The following is an 18,602-nucleotide window of genomic DNA, read 5'->3' as shown; positions in this document are numbered from 1 at the left end:
CCATAGATGAGACCATAAAAAGTAGCAATCTTTGATATAAATGACTTTTTGGATAATAGTTCATCAGTTATATTTTTGGATCTACAAGCAAAATATCTGGGACATGGTCACTTGCTCTATCATCTGGAAAATTGTCATCATCCTCCTTTTCCTGATGAGATTATATCAGCTTGGATATGGGGCTTCCCTGGTGGCTCAGTGAAAGTGAAGTGAAAGTCTCTCAGTCGTGTCTGACTCCTTGAGACCCCATGGACTACACAGTCCATGGAATTCTCCAGACCAGAATACTGGAGTGGGTAGCCTTTCACTTCTCCAGGAGATCTTCCCAACCCAGGGATCGAACCCAGGTCTCGCATTGCAGGTGGATTCTTTACAAGCTGAGCCACAGGGAAGCCCAAGAATACTGGAGTGGGTAGCCTATCCCTTCTCTAGGGGATCTTCCCAACCCAGGAATCAAACCAGAGTCTCCTGCATTGCAAGTGGATTCTTTACCAACTGAGCTATCAGGGAAACTCAGACAGATTGGTAAAGAATCCACCTGCAATGCAGAAGATCTGGGTTCCATCCTTGGATTGGGAAGATACCCTGGAGAAGGGAATGACAACCCACTCCAGTATTCTTGCCTGGAGAAACCCATGGACAGAGGAGCCTGGCAGGCTACAGTCCATGGGTAGCTAAGAGTCAGACACAGCTGAGTGACTAACACTTTTTTTTTTTTTTTAATTACTTATGGCTGTGTAGGAGGTGGTAATTGACTTACCTTGGAATCAGGATCTTCCAGCTTCAGGGAATAGTGGCTAAGACCACCGTAATTAAGAGCCCAAACTCCAAAGTCAGATGACTCAGATTTAAATTCCACTCCTGCAACTTACTACTATATTTTGAGTCTTTTCTTTTTTCTTTTTTTTTGGTACTTGGGGTTTGATTATTTGGGTGCTATTTAAATAAACAAAGTAACAAGCATCTTGATCATATCAAGTTAGAAATATCAGAATGATTCACTAAATTTTAGATATTGGTTCCTCTGCTTTCTCTGCCTCTGCTTTCCTCAGTTTCTCCCTTTTGCATTCATGAATTCCTTTGCATATTGATTCAACTAAATTATTTATCTATCATGTTGTTTGGCACTGTGCAGGGTCAGAGAGATACAAAGATAAGACATGGACTATACCTTTAAAGTTGGATAATATATATATATATATATATGTAGTTATCTTCCCAACCCAGGGACATATATATAAATGACAGAGGGACTTGCAAATAAATACAGGCATTAAAATGCTAAGAGTGATGAACTTCCCTGGTGGTTCAGTGCTTAAGAATCCACCTACCAATGCAGGGGACACAGATTCGACCCCTGGTCCAGAAAGATACCGCATACCACAAGGCAACTAAGCCTGTAAGCCACAACTACTAAAGCCTGCATGCCTTAGAGACTGTGCTATGCAATAATAGAAGCCAACACGGGAAACCCAGGCACCACAACTAGAAAGTAGCCCCCACTCGCTGCAACTAGAGAAAAGCCCACACAGCAACAAAGAATCAGCACAGCCAAAAATAAATTTAAAAAATTTAAAAAACCTCATTACCTATGAGCCCCCAATTTCCCTTAAAAAAAAAAAAATGTTACAGGTGCTAAGATAGAGAATGTTTCAAGGTACATTGGAGCATAATGGAGGGCACAAGTTACACCTGAGGGGACAAAGTAGAGGACGATATCAAGAAGTAAAGGAAGTCTTTGTGGAAAAGGTTGATGCCCAGGTCAAATCTTGAAGCTGTCCTGCTTTTCACTTGCAGCCTCAGACCAATTCAAACCCTGAGGAAATCTGATTAAGACAGTCTCTACAAAAAAGCTCAGAAATGTCACCCCATGTCCTGGATTCCAGGGGCCTAGTTCCAATGGGTGGGGCTCCCACATTGCCTCCCTGGTCTCCTTGTTGGCCTCAGTTAAGGAACTTGAAGTCATCAGGAGTAACCTCCAAGTCCACAGTCATAGCTCTGTTGTATCTCTCCCAATACCCCATAAAAGGCTCAGTTCTTAGTATTAAGTTGCAGTCTTTATCAATGTGGTATCCAAATCTTTCCCGAACACTTAAGCCCTTTTTAAGGAAGCAGAGCCCTTGTGGCTTGTCTTTGCCAGACTCTTCTCTGGGATCTGGGTCTTGTTTTGTATCCCACTTGGAGTTCTGCCATCCTCCCTGATGGCCAACTATCTACTCGATCTGTTTGAATTCCCGGCCCCACACTGGGACCCCCACCTAACTGGAAAACTTAGCCCCAGGTATATCTCGATTGAGACTAACTTTCAGTAAAGACTCTTTATTTGACAAATTCTAGTTAGTCTCCTCTGAGCCCTCTTCTTACCCTGATCTTACCCTTGGTGCCCATCCTGCCTTTGGCTGCCCAGACCAGTTTTTGCAAGAATTCTGCTAAGTAAGTTTAGTGTTTCCCACCCTTGATGTCTGATCACCCTTGACATCTGATCAAGTTCCTCATCCTCCACTTTCGATGTATAAGTGGAGGTCCTTGGTCCAAAGTCCTTGGTCTGCCCTTTGCAAGAATCATGCTAGGTCAATTTAGTACAAATTCTCCTACCTTTGGTGGCTCCTTGTAGGAATTTTCTATCCCATCCACTGATACCATTCCCTTGGCTACAAATCCCCACTTGAATTTGCTGTATTTGGAGTTGAGCTTGATTTCTCTCCCCAGTTGCAATAGATTGGACACCTATTACAAGTAGTCGTGATTAAAGTCTTTCTTACCATTTTAACACTGTCAGAATAATTTTTGTAACACTTGTCATGCCTTTCAGACAATAACCATAGATAGCCCATGGCCCAGCTGTCCTTCTGGTCTACTGCAGGAATCAGGCCTCATTCCAGCTCCTTCTCACCAGCCCCAGGCTGACACATGTGTAACAATACAGCTCATGTGGGGAATTCCCTGGTGGTCCTGTGGTTAGGACTCCACAGTCAGGATGCCATGCTCTCATTGCTGAGGGCCCAGATTCAATCCCCAGTCGGGGAACTAAGATCTACAAGCTATGCAGCAAAAAAAATATACAACTCAGGTAGACTCACCTGTAAATATGGATCTGGGGAATGGGGGCCAATTCTATTCCAACCAACATTCCCTAATTCATTCAGTCAACTGGATAATCAAAACATATGAATAAATTTAAGTGGTTTCTAAACATAAATATATTTTCAAAGACCTTCCTTATTTGTATTACAGACATTAACAAGATACATACACTCAAGGCATAAAATATCTGTCTGGTGCTCTTTTGCATAAAAAAAAAAATCATAGTGGATGCAGATCTCTGATGCTTCAGTGGTGCCATAAACAAATTCACTGGCCTGTTTTTGGACAAAGAATTATCTGAAATTTTACCTCTTGGGTTCCAAGAATGTTTTTGTTGTTAGTAGAGAGACTCTATTGTAAAAGCCTCCTCATCTAGACCTCTGGTGATTTTTCATGTTTTATTCATCTCTTTCATTTGGCTTCAAGTGAGGTAAGGACTTGATGAAATTCAAAATTTACTGAATTTTGTCTTAATATCAGGTCCAGAATTTTCATCTTGAATATCTTCCTTCATTGAGCTTGTTACTGAAGCATTTTGAAGGAAATGGCGAGTTAGCCATTCATTGGTTCTCATGGCTTTGCAGTGGAGGCAGGGCCTTTCCCTGATTTGGTAACCTCCCATATTCCTTTGCCTCTGAGCTATTTTTCTCTTCTTAATACTGGCCGGTGATGGGTGGTGTTCACTTTCACTCTCCTTCCATGAGGAGGCTCCGGAGTTAGATTCTTCACTGTCACACTCAGTAGTATCACTGTCATGTTGGGTCAGATTCACTTGATTGAATCCAGAATAGCGCCTCGCTCGTCTTTGTTCAAGACAGGCATTGACCAAAGCCACTTCTGAGTCAGTTACAGGGGTAAGTTGGCTCTGCTTTGGTTTTTTCATCATTTGCAAAGAATCCCAGGCACCCTCTTTGTCTCGCCGCTTATTGGAAATATCTTTGCTTTCTAACAACAATGAGAGAAATCAACAAGTTAGGCACATTTTTGGTTACCATAACCTCATCTTACCTAAAAAGGAAGCCTACGGTGTGGCTCACTCTTTGCTGCCATTTGCCAAGCCACCACTTTTCCCCACTCATTTGCAAGTGTTGGCAGCTGACTTCATTTTCCAGTGCCATACCAAAAGGATCAAAACCAAAAGGATCAAATAGATGCTTGACATACTACTTTTGAAGTTTCATGGACCCTTGAAATAATATCAACAGAAAGGTCTCCAAACTTTTATGAGGAGGACCCTTTTAACCTTTTCCTTGATTTTTAAAAAAAAAATATTTATTTTTATTTACTTATTTGGCTGCACAGGGTCTTAGTTGTGGCATGTGGGATCTAGTTCCCCAACCAGGGATCAAACCCAGGACCCCAGCAATGAAAGACCAGAGTCCTAGACACTGGACCACCAGGCAAGTCCCTGCCTTGATGTTTTAAAGATTTAAGTGTATGTATGAATGTGATTTGGGTAGCAGAAAATGAAAAAGGATTTTCTCTGTATACACTGGTGTAGTGGAGTTGGCTTATATCAGCCAGCTCACAAGAAATGATAATCTTTCCGGAACTTTGCAAGACGGCTGTTAAATGTAGCCATTAGCAAAAATTAAATTATACATGCTTACCACTAAATCAATTTGCTACAAATAAATGTAATAAATACTCAAAACTCATCACTTCCTTAATTATTTTACTACATTTCATTATGAGGTTTGCTCTTAAAGCTACTATTTATGTCTGTTCTTTCTGGATATTAAAAATACTATGTAATGATGTACTGTTATACATCTCTTCCTAATTCCCATGTTCAGTGACATTATGTTGGTAACCTGAAAGTAGTTTTGATGGGATAAAAATCAACAAGCACTAAGAATCAGGTCTTCATTTACGGTTCTGTAGATTGTCTGGACAGACTTCCCAGGTGGCAGTGGCGGTAAAGAACCCGCCTACCAATGCAGGCGATATAAGAGACCTAGGTTCCATCCCTGGATTGGGAAGATCCCTTGGAGGAGGAAATGGCAACCCACTCTGGTATTCTTGCCTAGAGAATTCAATAGATAGAGGAGCCTAGTGGGCTACAGTCCATGGGGTCATAAAGAGTCAGATATGACTGAAGCAACTTAGCACACAGCCCAAAGTAGTGGAGAACAAGTTACTGATGCAGATAACATTTAAAGGTATCATGCCTATAGCCGCTATAATGTGAACAGCACCCAAAAATGAGGAAATATTCTTCCAGAGTATTCTAAAACTATTATCCAGCTCAGCAAAGAAGTCATTCACATCATTAACAGCCAAGTTAAGTTCCAACATACCTCTTTCTGTTTCTTTTGTCCTATTCCTTAACTTAAAGGAAAGTAACAGTCATATTGGAACTAAACCCATTTATCTATTGTAACTATAGGTTGGCTAAGGCTGAAAGTGACCAAAATCAAAGAAGTACTTTGTGAGAATCAGTGGTCTATATGGAATTTACCATAAAGAATATTATATATTTTATTATTGTAAATTATCTGATATACATACTTTATACTAGTAAAATTTTAAATGATATATACTACACACATTTTTGGAGAGCCGGTTGTTAAAGACTCATCAGCACACCACTGCTTGTACGTGCTTAGTCACTCCAGTCATGTCCAACTCTCTGCGACCCCATGGACCATGGCCTGCCAGGCTCTTCTGTCCATGGGCTTCTCCAGGCAAGAATTCTGGAGTGGGTTGCCATTTCCTTCTCCAGTGAGAAAATATGAAGTGAGTGAAGTGAAGTCACTCGGTCATGTCCAACTCTTCGCAACCCCATGGACTGTAGCCTACCAGGCTCCTCTGTCCATGGGATTTTCCAGGAGTACTGGAATGGGCTGCCATTTCCTTCTCCACCACTGCATATAAGTTATTCAAAAAGATGTCATGTATAGCTCATAGTCTTGCAGAAACACTAGCAATAATTATGTGTGAAAGGCAAGCTGTGTGATGGGAGAATGCTGAGAAATGAAAAGACAGCTTGAGCTCTACCTACCAGTAATGTAGAGCCTCTAGCAGCTCTGCTGAAGTAGCTAAGCTGTCCTTCTGCACCAAAGCAAAGTGCTCATCCATGGGCCACCAGAGGTATGGGGAGGCTCTATAATGCTCTTGACTGTTTATCTCTGTTGTCTGCTTTCCACACCCAACACATATATATATATATATTTTTTGGTCATAGTCCAATATCAAATAAGTACTGGCTCTTACCTTTACTTGGTGAAGTACTTGTCCCATTGTCTTCATCCTTTTTCTTCTCAGACATCTATTTAAGAAATACAGATTAGTAATAGTGATCTCAGTTGGTTGTTCTTCACTCATATTTACTTTGATAGTGTCTATTTTAAGCAGTCAGTGCGGTCCAATAAATACTTACTGAGTTCCTATTATAGTGATCCCACTTCTGCAGACCATTAAGAAGACCATGCTTTGACAAAAGGATCTACCAAAATGTTTTGAACAGCAAAATGGAAAAAAAGATTGAGAGAAAATAAGACTGATGACAACCTATAAGTTATAAAGTTTTCCTGAACTCACTGACATTATAGAGAAATACTGTTTAAATGTCATTTAAAAATGACTCAGACCGTAAAGAATCTGCCTGCAATGTGGGAGACTTGGGTTCAGTATCTGGGTTGGGAAGATCCCCTGGAGAAGGGAATGGCTACCCACTCCAGTATTCTTGCCTAGAGAATTCCATGGACAGAGGAGCCTGGAAGGCTACAGTCTATGGGGTTGTAAACAGTCAGACACAACTGAGCAACTAACACAAAACATAATCTTAAAAAGATGATAGTACTAGGATTAGTTTTAAATTACTTTTAAAAGGACATCTTATCAGGCCACATTATGATAATTCTTTAAGATCTTTATATGAATTCATATACTTACTATCTCCTAAATCCTTCAGACACATTCCTCCAAAATGCGACCATAATATATTACTTGTGAACTTGGCAATCAGAAGAAATTGATTTCTTTGAATAATTCCAATTTCAAATATTCTGCCCCAATACTCCATAAATATATTTGTCCCATTTTTCAGATCAATATTCCACTTTTTTATTCTAAAAATTGTTTTGCAAAAAAATACACATACAAAGCAACTCTTTCAGAATATATCAAGTAGTTTAGAAATACTCATAACACTTGACACATAATAATTTTGGGAATCTATCACTGAGAAATAAACTAGAAAAGAAAGTTTTGTGTACAGACATATTCTCCCAATGTAATTAGGATAATATAAATACAAAATTCAAAAGTAGACAATAATCATGATATATCATATATAGTTATAAAAATTATTATAATAAGGCTATGTCATAACATGAGGAAATAAATGTTATAATATTAATTTAAAAATCAAGATGCAAATTTGTATATGCAGTATGATCACAACTTAGCTAAAAATATGAAAAGAAGAAATACTAAGGAATGTTAGCACAAGAGTTAGCAATGTTTCACAAGAGTTAGCAACAGTGGCTTTGAGGGTTGTAACTAATTTTTTTCCATCTAATCCTTCAAACTGTTTACAATTAGGGGGAAAATGAATTTATGTAGAAAGCCAAACTACCTTTGGATTGAAAAGTACCATACTTGGGTATTTATAACCGCAGTCTGAATGATCTTTGAGATCATTCTTTTCTTAATACTCCATCTTCACAAGGCTTAGCAAGTTTCTCTAATGAGGTACCTCTTTGTTTTTTGGGTTACTGAAATAATTTTCTGAGAATTTTGAATGGAATCCTCTTTAAGGATACCTTTTGAAGAATGTTTTTGGGTGGCCTTATTTTAAATGTAAAATGTTTAGAGATGATTATGAAGATATTAGAAGTTTATGAACTTTAAAAAGTTAGGTTTATATTCTTTTCATGGAAAGCTTCCATATTTGATTTGACGTCAAATCAAAATACAATCACAAAATCAAAAGAAAGATTTTACATTAAGCTAAGTGGAATCATATGAACTATGGTTACCAAAAGTATTTTATTAAGTGTCTCTGGGTGTGATTCAGTTGAGTGAAAACAGAAGAGCCTGCCCCAAAGGGGAGGGTAGGACGGTGAGGAGCTCTGGGCTATGGCTCTGCCTTTCTGCCACTGGGATTTTACCAAGCCACTTAACCCCTTCTAAGCTCCACTTCCACATATGCAAAAAGAGGAGCTTGGACTGGGACTGGTACTGTTTGGAAAAATACCAACTAACTGTCTGAATAAACACTAAACATATAAACTAAATATAGCATATATAGTCTATGAAAGCAAAAAATGTGTCTTAAAAATGGCAAATCCAGAGGAGATCAGTGTGCTTTATGTTGGAGGATAATTATCACCACATTTCCATCACTCTTTTACCATTACTTCAAGGTTTGTAAATAAAGGTTCATAATTTAGCAGAGAAAATTAAGTTCAAAGTGAAGGAAAAATTTCATCCTTTTTGACTAGCTCGCATGTGGTTCTCAGATTTCAAATCTGGGACCCTTTAGAAGAAGCAGTTGAATGGATTATAGCTGCCATAAGGGTATAAAGTGAAAGACAAAACCTCTCAGATAATTAAGGTTTTAATCAGCACTTCAGTTCAGTTCAGTTCAATCACTCAGTCGTATCCGACTCTTTGCGACCCCATGGACTTTAATCAGCACTGAATAGATATAATTCAACATTTCAACTATGCTATGAAACAAACAAATGATATGGCAGGAAACCTGGGTCTGTTCTGTCATAACCACTCATGACATTGGACAAGTCACTTAATCTCTTTGGGCTTTATCAATGGGAAAAAAAAAAAACAAAGGAAAGATACTGATATCTTCCTTGCCTAAAAAGAAGAGGCTAAACCATATGCTCTTTTGAGATCCTTGAAGCTCATTGCTCTATGACTCCGGAAAGCTGGTACAAGTATGGGAGCAGAGAAATAGCTTAGACCTCTCAAATGGTCTTCATGATGAAATTGTCAAGAATCATTTTCAATTTTTTATTAATTTTCTAAAGTAGCTTTTCTTGCCAGTCTAGACAAGTTCAATGTACTTAGCTAGGGAGTCTAAGACCTGTATAAGTTATCAGTATTCTAAATATTCTTTTTTTTTTTATTCTAAATATTCTTTTGGCAAAATATCTACCTTAAGCATATAGACTTTAGATATAAAATGAAAAATGATATCCTACCCAGACAGAAGCCCGAGAGAAGAACATCAGGACCAGTATAATGATGAAATACCAAAGTAGGAAGTTCCCTATTGCCCCACAAGAGTCATCCTTCCGGCATTCATAATCTTGATTTGGAATGGTAAAACTTATAGGAATGGCAGGAGGATCCACCTCCCAAAATAAAGAAAAAAGATCTCCCATGATGACTTCTTGCTTTGAAAATAAAACATGCTCATAGGGATGAAGATGACTGGGAAGTACTTGAGGTGTATGACAACTTCCTTGGCAACCTATTATGACATATACACTTCATTAATTGTGACAGGAACTGACAAACGTTTCTTGGATTGCTAAATTTTTGGAAGATCTGTGTAAGTCACATCTATGAAAGTTTAAGGTAATTCCCCATACCTCAATATGGTGCATTCTGCCTTAATCTTTTTGTGTGTGTGTCTTGAAACTTGTATACATGGTATTTTCTCTACGTAAATCTAAGTCTCTAAGGTATCCATTCATTTTTCAGTCTCTTTGATATATATCATACCATTGTAATTTAACATAGATAGTTCTAATGTGTTGTAGACTGAACTGTGGTCCCCAAAAAGCCTATGTTGAAACTTCAAGCCCCGATTTGACTATAATTGTAGATAGAGCCTAAAAAGAGGTAATTAAGGTTAAATGAAGTCATAAGGATGGGGGCCCTAGTCCAGTATCACTGGTGTTCTTATGAGAAAAGGAAGAGACATCAAGAATGTGCAAGCACAGGAGGAAAAAAAGACAAGACTATGTGAGAACACAGAAGAGGGCCATCTGCAAGCCAAAGGACACAGGTTCAGGAGAAATCAATCCTGCTAGCATCTTGATCTTAGATTTCCAACCCCTACAACTGTGAAAAAAATAAATTCCTGTTGTTTAAACTATGCAGTCTGTGGTGTTTTCCTATGGCAACCCTGGAAAACTAATACATAATGCCAACAATGTATCTAAATTAGGTAGTAGTAGTGTTCCTTTCTAAGTCTTGAATAAATGCACAGTAATTCACAGATTACATTGAGGGAAAACATAGATGTATCTGTTGTGAGTTACATAAAACATGTACAATTTCTTTCAGCATGTGTTGGGGAGGAAACTGGTATTCTAATTTTGTGTGTGTGTTAGTTGCTCAGTCATGTTCGACTCTTCGCAATCCCATGGAGCCCACCAGGCTCCTCTGTCCCTGGGATTCTCTGGACAAGAATACTGGAGTGGGTTGCCATTTCCTTCTCCATTCTAATTTTGTACATTTGAACAATTTTCAAGTTAGTTCATCCCTAAATCTAAAACTAGAGCAAACCATGGTTGCTGCTAAGGCAATCTAAAAATTATAAAAATTCCACTTTAAAAAAATCGCTTAGATCTTTAAGAGCATAGCATACCTACAGATTTTCATTAACATGCAATACCACAAGGAAACTTCATTTTCTTCTGTTGGACCTTAGAAGCATATTAGGAAAATTTCTGGCCATTGGGACGTGCTGTGACAATCCACTAGCTTATCAGGACACAGTGTGATGTTTCTATTAGAGGCACCCTTCTCTGCATCCCCACAAGTAAGTCTCCAGACCTTGTGCATCCTGGACCTTGACTGTTTCAGGCCCGCGTCATCTCCTCCAGGAAGCTCGCGGGGATCTCGGGCTGGGCCCGCCACACTTCCTCGGGGCTCACTGCACTCCACCTCACCTACCTTTCTAGTGCACCTTCCCGCCTCCCCATCCCACCTCAATCCCCTCTCTGAGCTACTCCAGGCAGAAACCAGAGAAAGTTTTACTTTCACATCATCCCGCGCGCGGTTCAGCGGCACATTGTAGGTATCTATATTTGTTAAATAAAAGCAACATGAACTCCCTGATGAACCTTTTCCTCAGGATTAGAAGTTCTTCCAAAGAATATGCAGGAAAAGTAAAGACTGTTTCTTTTTAAAACCTCAAAACCACTAACAACTTTAACAAAACACAATTTGGTTTTTCTTGTTACTGCTGCAACCTCATTACACGGATATTTAAAAATTTACATGGGGCCAGGACACTTAATTTTTTTTAACACAGAGGTGTGAAAAATGCTTTCTCATTGCTGACGGTGTCTGGACACATTACCAAGCACTCTGTATCCTACAATTACCCACACTGCTTAATAAAATCTGCTCAAAAATATGAGTCCATAAACGCCCTAAGGAAGCTAAAATGATATTAATATATAGAAAATCAGCTTGTTATAGTTATTACTTTTTACTGTGGGTTCAGAACCTGGTCTGAATTTTTGCTGCTCAGCTTTCTCCCCGCACCAGAGTGGGAGCCACAGATCCGGAGGCTGTTTCCTTGGTAACGCTCCTAGCCTCCTTCCCCCGCCCCGCCTCCTCTTCCCGCGAGAAGAGACAGTCCCGTCCTTCCGGTAACTGTAGACGCACGAGCTGGTCGATTTCGCTGTGGAGCTTGGTTTCGCGCATGTGCAGTGGAGAGTGGCGCGAACCCGCCGCTTCCGGCCGAAGAACACGGTGCGTTTTCGGGGTCATCTTTGTGCTTCCTGGACAAGGAGTCCGCGCGGGCCTTAGGAGTTTAGCGCCTGCGGAACTGGCGAGGGTTCAGCCAAAGGGGAATGTGGCCAGACCACCCACTGCCCGTAGTGGAAGGGAGGAAGGAAACCATAGGAGTTGCTAAAGTTTGTACTGGGACAGCCAGGGAGGGAAGCTTTCTGCACTGAGGAATATTGACTCCGGTCAGGGTGGCGGGAAGGGCACTGGTCTGTACTTAATGGGATACGACTCCATAGAGCAGGAACAGGCCTTAACACTTGAATGCAAGAGATTGGGCCTAGCGAAACAGAGGAAGTATAGATCCCAGTGTGGACCAAAACTGCTCACTGTCCCCACTCACCCTTACTCCCTTCACACCGCGAATACTCGCCCTTCTAAAACTTAAATCCTTATACTTAACACAAAACAGAGATGGCGTGGTTGCAGAGTTGGTAAAGATCGTAGGCAGTTAATGATTTCTGCACAAACATGTAGCAGGAGAATAATGACATATTTTATTTGGAATATTTTCTCACCAAACTTGGTATATTGGCTTTCTTATAGCCCTGGCCTGGTCCTTGTTACATATTCCAAAAACACAATATAACGTAATTGTACAACACTAACCCTTGAATTGCAAAGTAAGACAGTTTTCTTTATTGGAAATGTTAAAGTACTCTCTGAAGGGACCACCCAGTTCTCTGTTGATCACACTGTGGTGCCAGTGAAGCTGTCATTTAGGGTTCCTTTTTCATATACTAATATTAAAGGGTAAAAACAATTTGGAAAAACATTTGAAAGATGAGGAAAAGTATGTGCAGTTTTAAGTTACCCACTGAGCGACTGAACAACAATAATAGACAAGTTTGATTTCTTAAATGGAGCAGTAGTTCCTTTTGATTAATTCCTATGCTTTTTTATTTTGAACAGATGCAAGGGGAGCCAAACCCAAGTGCTTCTCTTATTGACAGAACCATCAAGATGAGAAGAGAAACAGAAGCTAGGAAGGTGGTTTTAGCCTGGGGACTCCTAAATGTGTCTATGGCTGGAATGATATATACTGAAATGTAAGTTAATTAGCCCAAAAAAATGCGAAAAAATTAAAAATTTAAGAGGCCAACAGTTGGTTCCACAGGTTTTGTGTTTTGATTTTCAGTGTGTGTGTGTCTTAATATTAAAAAACCTTTCTGATTTTTTTTCAGGACTGGAAAATTGATTAGTTCTTATTATAATGTGACATATTGGCCCCTCTGGTATATAGGTAAGTAATTTTCACTGTGATTTAGAGTTACTCCCAATGAAAAACTGCACTCAAGTTAAATTCAACTTAGTATTCATCCCTTCATTCAACACATATTTGAATGCCTGCTATGTTCCCAAAACTGGGAATACACCAGGAAATCTGTACCCTCATGGAAGGAATACTCTAGTAGAAGAGACAATCAAGTTAATAAACAGTACAATTCCAGATAATCATGAGTTCTGTGAAGAAAAATAAACTTTGGAGCTGGTAATATTTGTTATTCTCCCAGAATTACCTTTCCTTACTTCTCTACCTTTTCACCTTTCAAGACCAACCAGATTTTTCTCCCATTGATACCTTCCTCAGTTTCCTCATTTCTTCCTCTCTCTGCTCTTCAGTAGTCTTTGTGCCCATTAAAATAAATTCCAAAGTCTAATACACACATTAAAGTCTGATAGGGAAGTGATGGGGCAAGTGGAAGAGCAAGAGTTTTGAAATCTGTATACCTGAGTTAGAATCATGGCTTCAGCAACTAGCTGTGTGCTATTGCAAAAGTCACCTGACTTCTTTACAACTGTTGGCAGAGCTTTAAAATGAAGGTGAAAGTGTTTATTCTAAAAGGTTGTAAGGATTAATATTTTGAAACTCACTGGTAAATGCCCTACACATAATAGACATTCATTAAATGTCAACTGTTATGAGGAATAAGAATACAGTTTTTAATTTTGTTGATGTTAATTTGTTGAAGTATGCATGGTTTTGTTTCCCCCATTTAAATGTTCCACTCCACTTTTAAAAAATAAATTGTTCTCTTCCAGAGCTTGCCCTTGCATCTCTCTTCAGTCTAAATGCCTTATTTGATTTTTGGAGGTATTTCAAATACACTGTGGCACCAACAAGTCTGGTTGTTAGCCCTGGACAGCAAACACTTTTAGGGTTGAAAACAGCTGGTAAGTGTTTTATACCTTTTGCAAAGGTGAGGGGAAAGTTTGCCAGTAAATCTCTCAATTTAATTTTCTCATAAACTCAGCTAGAAGGGACTTCTACGCCACCTGGTTCAACTGTATTAAACAGTTTTACAATAAATTGTCTTAAGATCAGTGATTATCATTCCTATTTATATAAATTAAATAACATTCATAGCCTCATGGAAGTTTGTTCCATTGTTTAATTACAATTACAATTAAATGACTAATTTTTGCTGCATTAAAGCCAGTTTCTTATTTTGAAGTCGATGGAAAATGGCACACAACCACAACCACTTGTGTCCTTTGATAATACTTTATGTAAATTAACAACCAAGTCACACTTGCTGTTTCCCTGACCAAAAAAGATTCAGTTCATTTGTTTTCATAGAAATTTTATTTACCATATGTGTGCTCAGTTGCTCAGTCGTGACGGATTCTTTGCAACTCTTTGAAACTCACTGGTCAAACTTTTGATCTATGGACTGTGGCCCTCGGGGCTCCTCTGTCCGTGGAGTGGGTTGCCTTTTCCTCCCCCAGGGGATCTTCCCTACCCAGGGGTCGAACTCTTTGTCTGTTGTGTCTCCTGCATTGGCAGGCAGTATACTTACATTCAATTATTTGTTTGTTCCTTCTAGTTGTACAGACTACTCCTCCACGTGATCTGGCAGCAGCCCAAATCCCCCCCTCTCCACCTTCTCCTTCAATTCAGGGTCAGAGTGTGTTAAGTTATAGCCCATCTCGCTCACCCAGTACCAGCCCCAAGTTCACCACCAGCTGTATCACTGGATACAGCCCTCAGCTGCAAGGTCTGTCATCAGGTGGCAGTGGATCTTACAGCCCCGGAGTGACCTACTCCCCCATCAGTGGTTATAACAAGGTAGGACTCTTATCTCCTACTATTTTACTTACTGTTTCTCTTACTACTACTACTATTCTGATGACTATTTTAGAAGTGGGAGGTTTGAATTGAAAATCACCTAGTGAGTCAAAACTCCTTTTTTTTTAATCAATGAAGAAACCCAGAACCAGTGGGTAACTGACTTGCCCAAATTTGCCTATTTAAGAGCCAAAAATAGGGCTTCCCTGGTGGCTCAGTGGTGAAGAATCCGCCAGCCAGTACAGGAGACATGGGTTTGATCCCTAGTCTGGGAAGATTGCCATACAGCTAAACCTGTGCCCTGCAGTTACTGAGCCTGCCCTCCAGACCTGGGAGCCACAACTGCTGTGCCCACGTGCAGAAACTGCTTAAGCCCCTGCGCCCAGAGCCCATGCTCTGCAGTAAGAGAAACAACCGCAATGAGAAGCCCACACAGTAGAGGGAAGCCCCCACTCTCCACAGCTAGAGAAAAACCTGCACGCACAGCAGTGAAGACCCAGCACAGCCAAAAATTTAAAAAAAGAGCCAAGAATAGAATCCAGATTTCCGGACACCAGTTAGAAGTTCTTTATATCACATCTTAAAAGAATCCTCAAAAAAAAAAAAGATTTAGCTTTTGCAAAAGACAGTGTACTGAGGGTCACCATCTAGGATTTTTCTGCAGACTCTTTATTTATTTATTTTGTTTAATTTTATTTTGGGGCATACAGCATGGCATGTGGGATGTTGGTTCCCTAATGTCTCTTGTTAAATGAGGAGTGTCTGGAAATGAAAACAAGACCTGTGTGCAAGTCTTTGTATGGACTTAAATTTTCAGCTTTTTGGGGTAAATGCGAGGCGAGGGAGCAGGATGTTTGCTATTGTGTGGTTTAGTTTTGTATGAAAGTGCCCAACTGTCTTCCAAAGTGACTACTGTTTTGCATTCTTACCAGCGATGAATCCAAGTTCCTGTTACTCTACATCCTTGCCAGCGTTTGATGATGTCAGTGCTCTGGATTTTGACCATTCTAGTTGGTGTGTTACTTTTTGAAAGTTCAAAAACCAAGACAAAGAAATAGCAATTAAAGAGAAATAAAATCAAGTTCTTTTATTTTGTGCAGCTGGCAAGCTATAGTCCCTCTCCGCCTTCTCCGTATCCTACCACTGTTGGTCCAGTGGAGAGCAGTGGATTGAGATCTCGCTACCGTTCCTCACCCACCGTCTACAACTCCCCTACTGACAAAGAAGATTACATGACGGACCTGCGAACCTTGGATACTTTTCTTAGAAGTGAAGAAGAAAAACAGCATAGAGTTAAGCTGGGTATGTATATATTTTATTTTGAGCTAATATACATATTTGGGGTGTCGTGTTATCTTTCATCTATTATTTTTCTTTGATCCCATGCATAATCGTTTTAAGTCTTTTTACTAATACACCTTGTGTAGCTTAGCAGAGGAATTTGTTTTTGTACTTTGTGCTGTTAGCATCAAGTTCACCTAAATTTAAGATGTAAAATAGAGCTGAGCTAACAGAAATCTTAAACCTTTGATTTACGGTTAAAAGCTTTTTCATACAGCGTAATTTATAATTTGTTTAGAAGTTGAGGTTATAAATTGTTTTTGAAGCGGTGTGTGGAAGGGCGTGGTGAAGTGAGGGTTGTCTCCTGGGGTAGTTCTTGCGAAGGTCGATGTGGGAGGGAGAATGGAGGGAGCGTGGATTTGCACCAGACGTGCTGCTCTTCTTCAGAACATTTTTTAACTTGTCTCTCGTTTACCTTGGGAAACCATGTTAGCAAATCTTAATCTCTTTGGGGTGGATTTGATTATTACAAAGTCAATTATTTGAAACCAAATTAGGTTATCGAGCCGAGAGATGATTTTTCCCCCTCAAGAACTTTCACAGAAAGTGCCTTTGGTGCTAAAGCACAGCCACAATGAGGAAGCCGGTTATTGGACCATGGCTCTTTGTGTCACTCGAACTCTCTCTATTGATTTTTAATTTAATTTTGCCTGAAAGTGCCACAGATGTCAAAGAAACAAATCAATATTACCTTGTTATTTGTCGATACATGCTTTTTCTTCTTTTTAAATTTGGAATTATTTCAAGGAAACTGAAAATTATAGAGTAAAATACAAAGAACCCTGTGTACCCTCTACATTGCCTTTGTCACAGCCAGATATTTTCTGGCTTCCATTTTTATTTCTTCTTTGACCTATACAAGTTATTTAGAAATACTGTTTGGAAGTATTATTGGTGATTGGTGTTGCTTTGAATTTCCAAATATGGGAAATGAAAGGCTTCATTATCTATTTTTTTCCCTCCCCTAAGTTAATTGTACGGTGACTAGAGATTTTGATCTGTACCCTATTACTTTTTTTTTATAGTTTTTGAAACTTGTACTTAGGCCTGCTATTTATGACCACTTTTTGTGAGTGGATCTTAGTGTGTTGAAAAGAATGCATAGTCTATAAATATTGGGCTTCATGTTTGTTCATTGAGTCAAGCTTCATAATGATATTCTTAAATTCTTTATTAGCTTTTTTCTGCTTAATTTGTTACTAAGAAAGTGTGCTAAATGCACCCACTGATTGTGTCCCAATGAATGTCTCCCTGTAACTGTCAAATTTGCTAAATATTTATGAGATTATGTTATGTGCATATAAATTCAGAATATACTTCTAGTCAGTTTTATCTTTATCTCTTAGGCTTTTTACCTTTGAGTCTGTTGTGTCTGACATTAACAGCTATACTAATTTTCTTTTGGGTATTATTTGCCTGTGTATCTATGTCCATCTGTATACTTTTAAGCCTTCTGTGCCCATAGGTTTTAGGTTATTAAGTATTTTGTATGAATTAATCTGTATTAATATTTTGTGGAAAACTACTTTGAAACTATAAATATCCTTTTCCTTATCAAATATTCACTGAATAGCTTTAACACCCTTTCAAGATTCTTTTCAAAGTTAATTATTACTGGCTGTCATGGTATTTCTCTAATTTTTTCATTCCTTTATTTATCCCTTTTATGTTTTTTATAAACTTTTTGTGTGTGTGTGGTTAAATTTACGTAACAGTTACCATTTTAAACATTTTAAGTGTATCATTTAGTATTATGTACATTCAGTTTGTTGTGCAACCACTTCTTAAATATATGTATTTGTTAGTATTCTCCTGTAAGGTAGAGCTTCTTTCCCTCCAGTTAGGTTATTTATTTTGATGCTTAGATTGTCTCAGATTTGGCTAGTGTGATTGTCTAGCTTCTGTGTTCTTCTGGTATCATTCTTTGAACACTCCTCCCCCCTCCCCCAACCCTACCCCCAGCCCACCTCCCATAAGCTATTCCAGGCTCTTCTTTCTCTAGTAACTAGCTCTGGAGTTAGTCTGTTTTTCCAGGGGTCATGTTTGCTTTTAGTGGAGAAAGATATTTCGTAATTAATGTCTGTGCACTGGATATGTCATGGTTAATCTTAAGTCCACTGAGCAGACAGCTAGGAAACAGATATGGAAACACACACATACACACACTTGTATATTTCTCCATCCATCCATGAAAGTGAAAGTGAAGTCTCTCAGTTGTGTCCAATTCCTTGTGACCCTACAGACTGTAGCCACCAGGCTCCTCCGTCCATGGGATTTTCCAGGCAAGAATATTGGAGTGGGTTGACATTTCCTTCTCCAGGAGATCTTCCCCACCCAGGGATCGAACCCAGCTCTCCCACATTGCAAGCAGACTCTTTATTGTCTGAGC

General features: G+C 39.2%; 2 protein-coding genes across 4 annotated transcripts in view; one reads left to right on the top strand and one right to left on the bottom strand.

Moving 5' to 3' along the window:
• Positions 1-3,185: 3,185 nt before the first annotated feature.
• On the bottom strand, positions 3,186-9,482 carry SSMEM1 (serine rich single-pass membrane protein 1). Its single transcript, XM_043872887.1, has 3 exons — positions 9,255-9,482; positions 6,301-6,355; positions 3,186-4,029 (listed from the first exon to the last, which is right to left on the bottom strand). The coding sequence occupies exons 1-3, from the start codon at positions 9,435-9,437 to the stop codon at positions 3,533-3,535; spliced, it is 735 nt and encodes a 244-aa protein (XP_043728822.1). The 5' UTR covers positions 9,438-9,482; the 3' UTR covers positions 3,186-3,532.
• A 2,198-nt stretch (positions 9,483-11,680) lies between these two features.
• The window catches only part of TMEM209 (transmembrane protein 209), a 28,835-nt gene continuing 21,913 nt past the window's right edge, over positions 11,681-18,602 (top strand). For 2 of the 3 annotated variants that reach the window (XM_043872799.1, XM_043872797.1), the window contains exons 1-6: positions 11,786-11,930; positions 12,715-12,851; positions 12,987-13,045; positions 13,846-13,977; positions 14,631-14,872; positions 15,973-16,174. In XM_043872799.1, the coding sequence (XP_043728734.1) occupies positions 11,868-11,930; positions 12,715-12,851; positions 12,987-13,045; positions 13,846-13,977; positions 14,631-14,872; positions 15,973-16,174 (835 nt within the window). In that variant the 5' untranslated portion in view covers positions 11,786-11,867. The other variant, XM_043872798.1, reaches the window with a different exon arrangement.

Source organism: Cervus elaphus, chromosome 18 (assembly GCF_910594005.1).
Source record: "Cervus elaphus chromosome 18, mCerEla1.1, whole genome shotgun sequence".
NCBI classification, from domain to species: Eukaryota; Metazoa; Chordata; class Mammalia; order Artiodactyla; family Cervidae; genus Cervus; species Cervus elaphus.
This window is presented reverse-complemented; position numbering and strand designations above follow the sequence as displayed.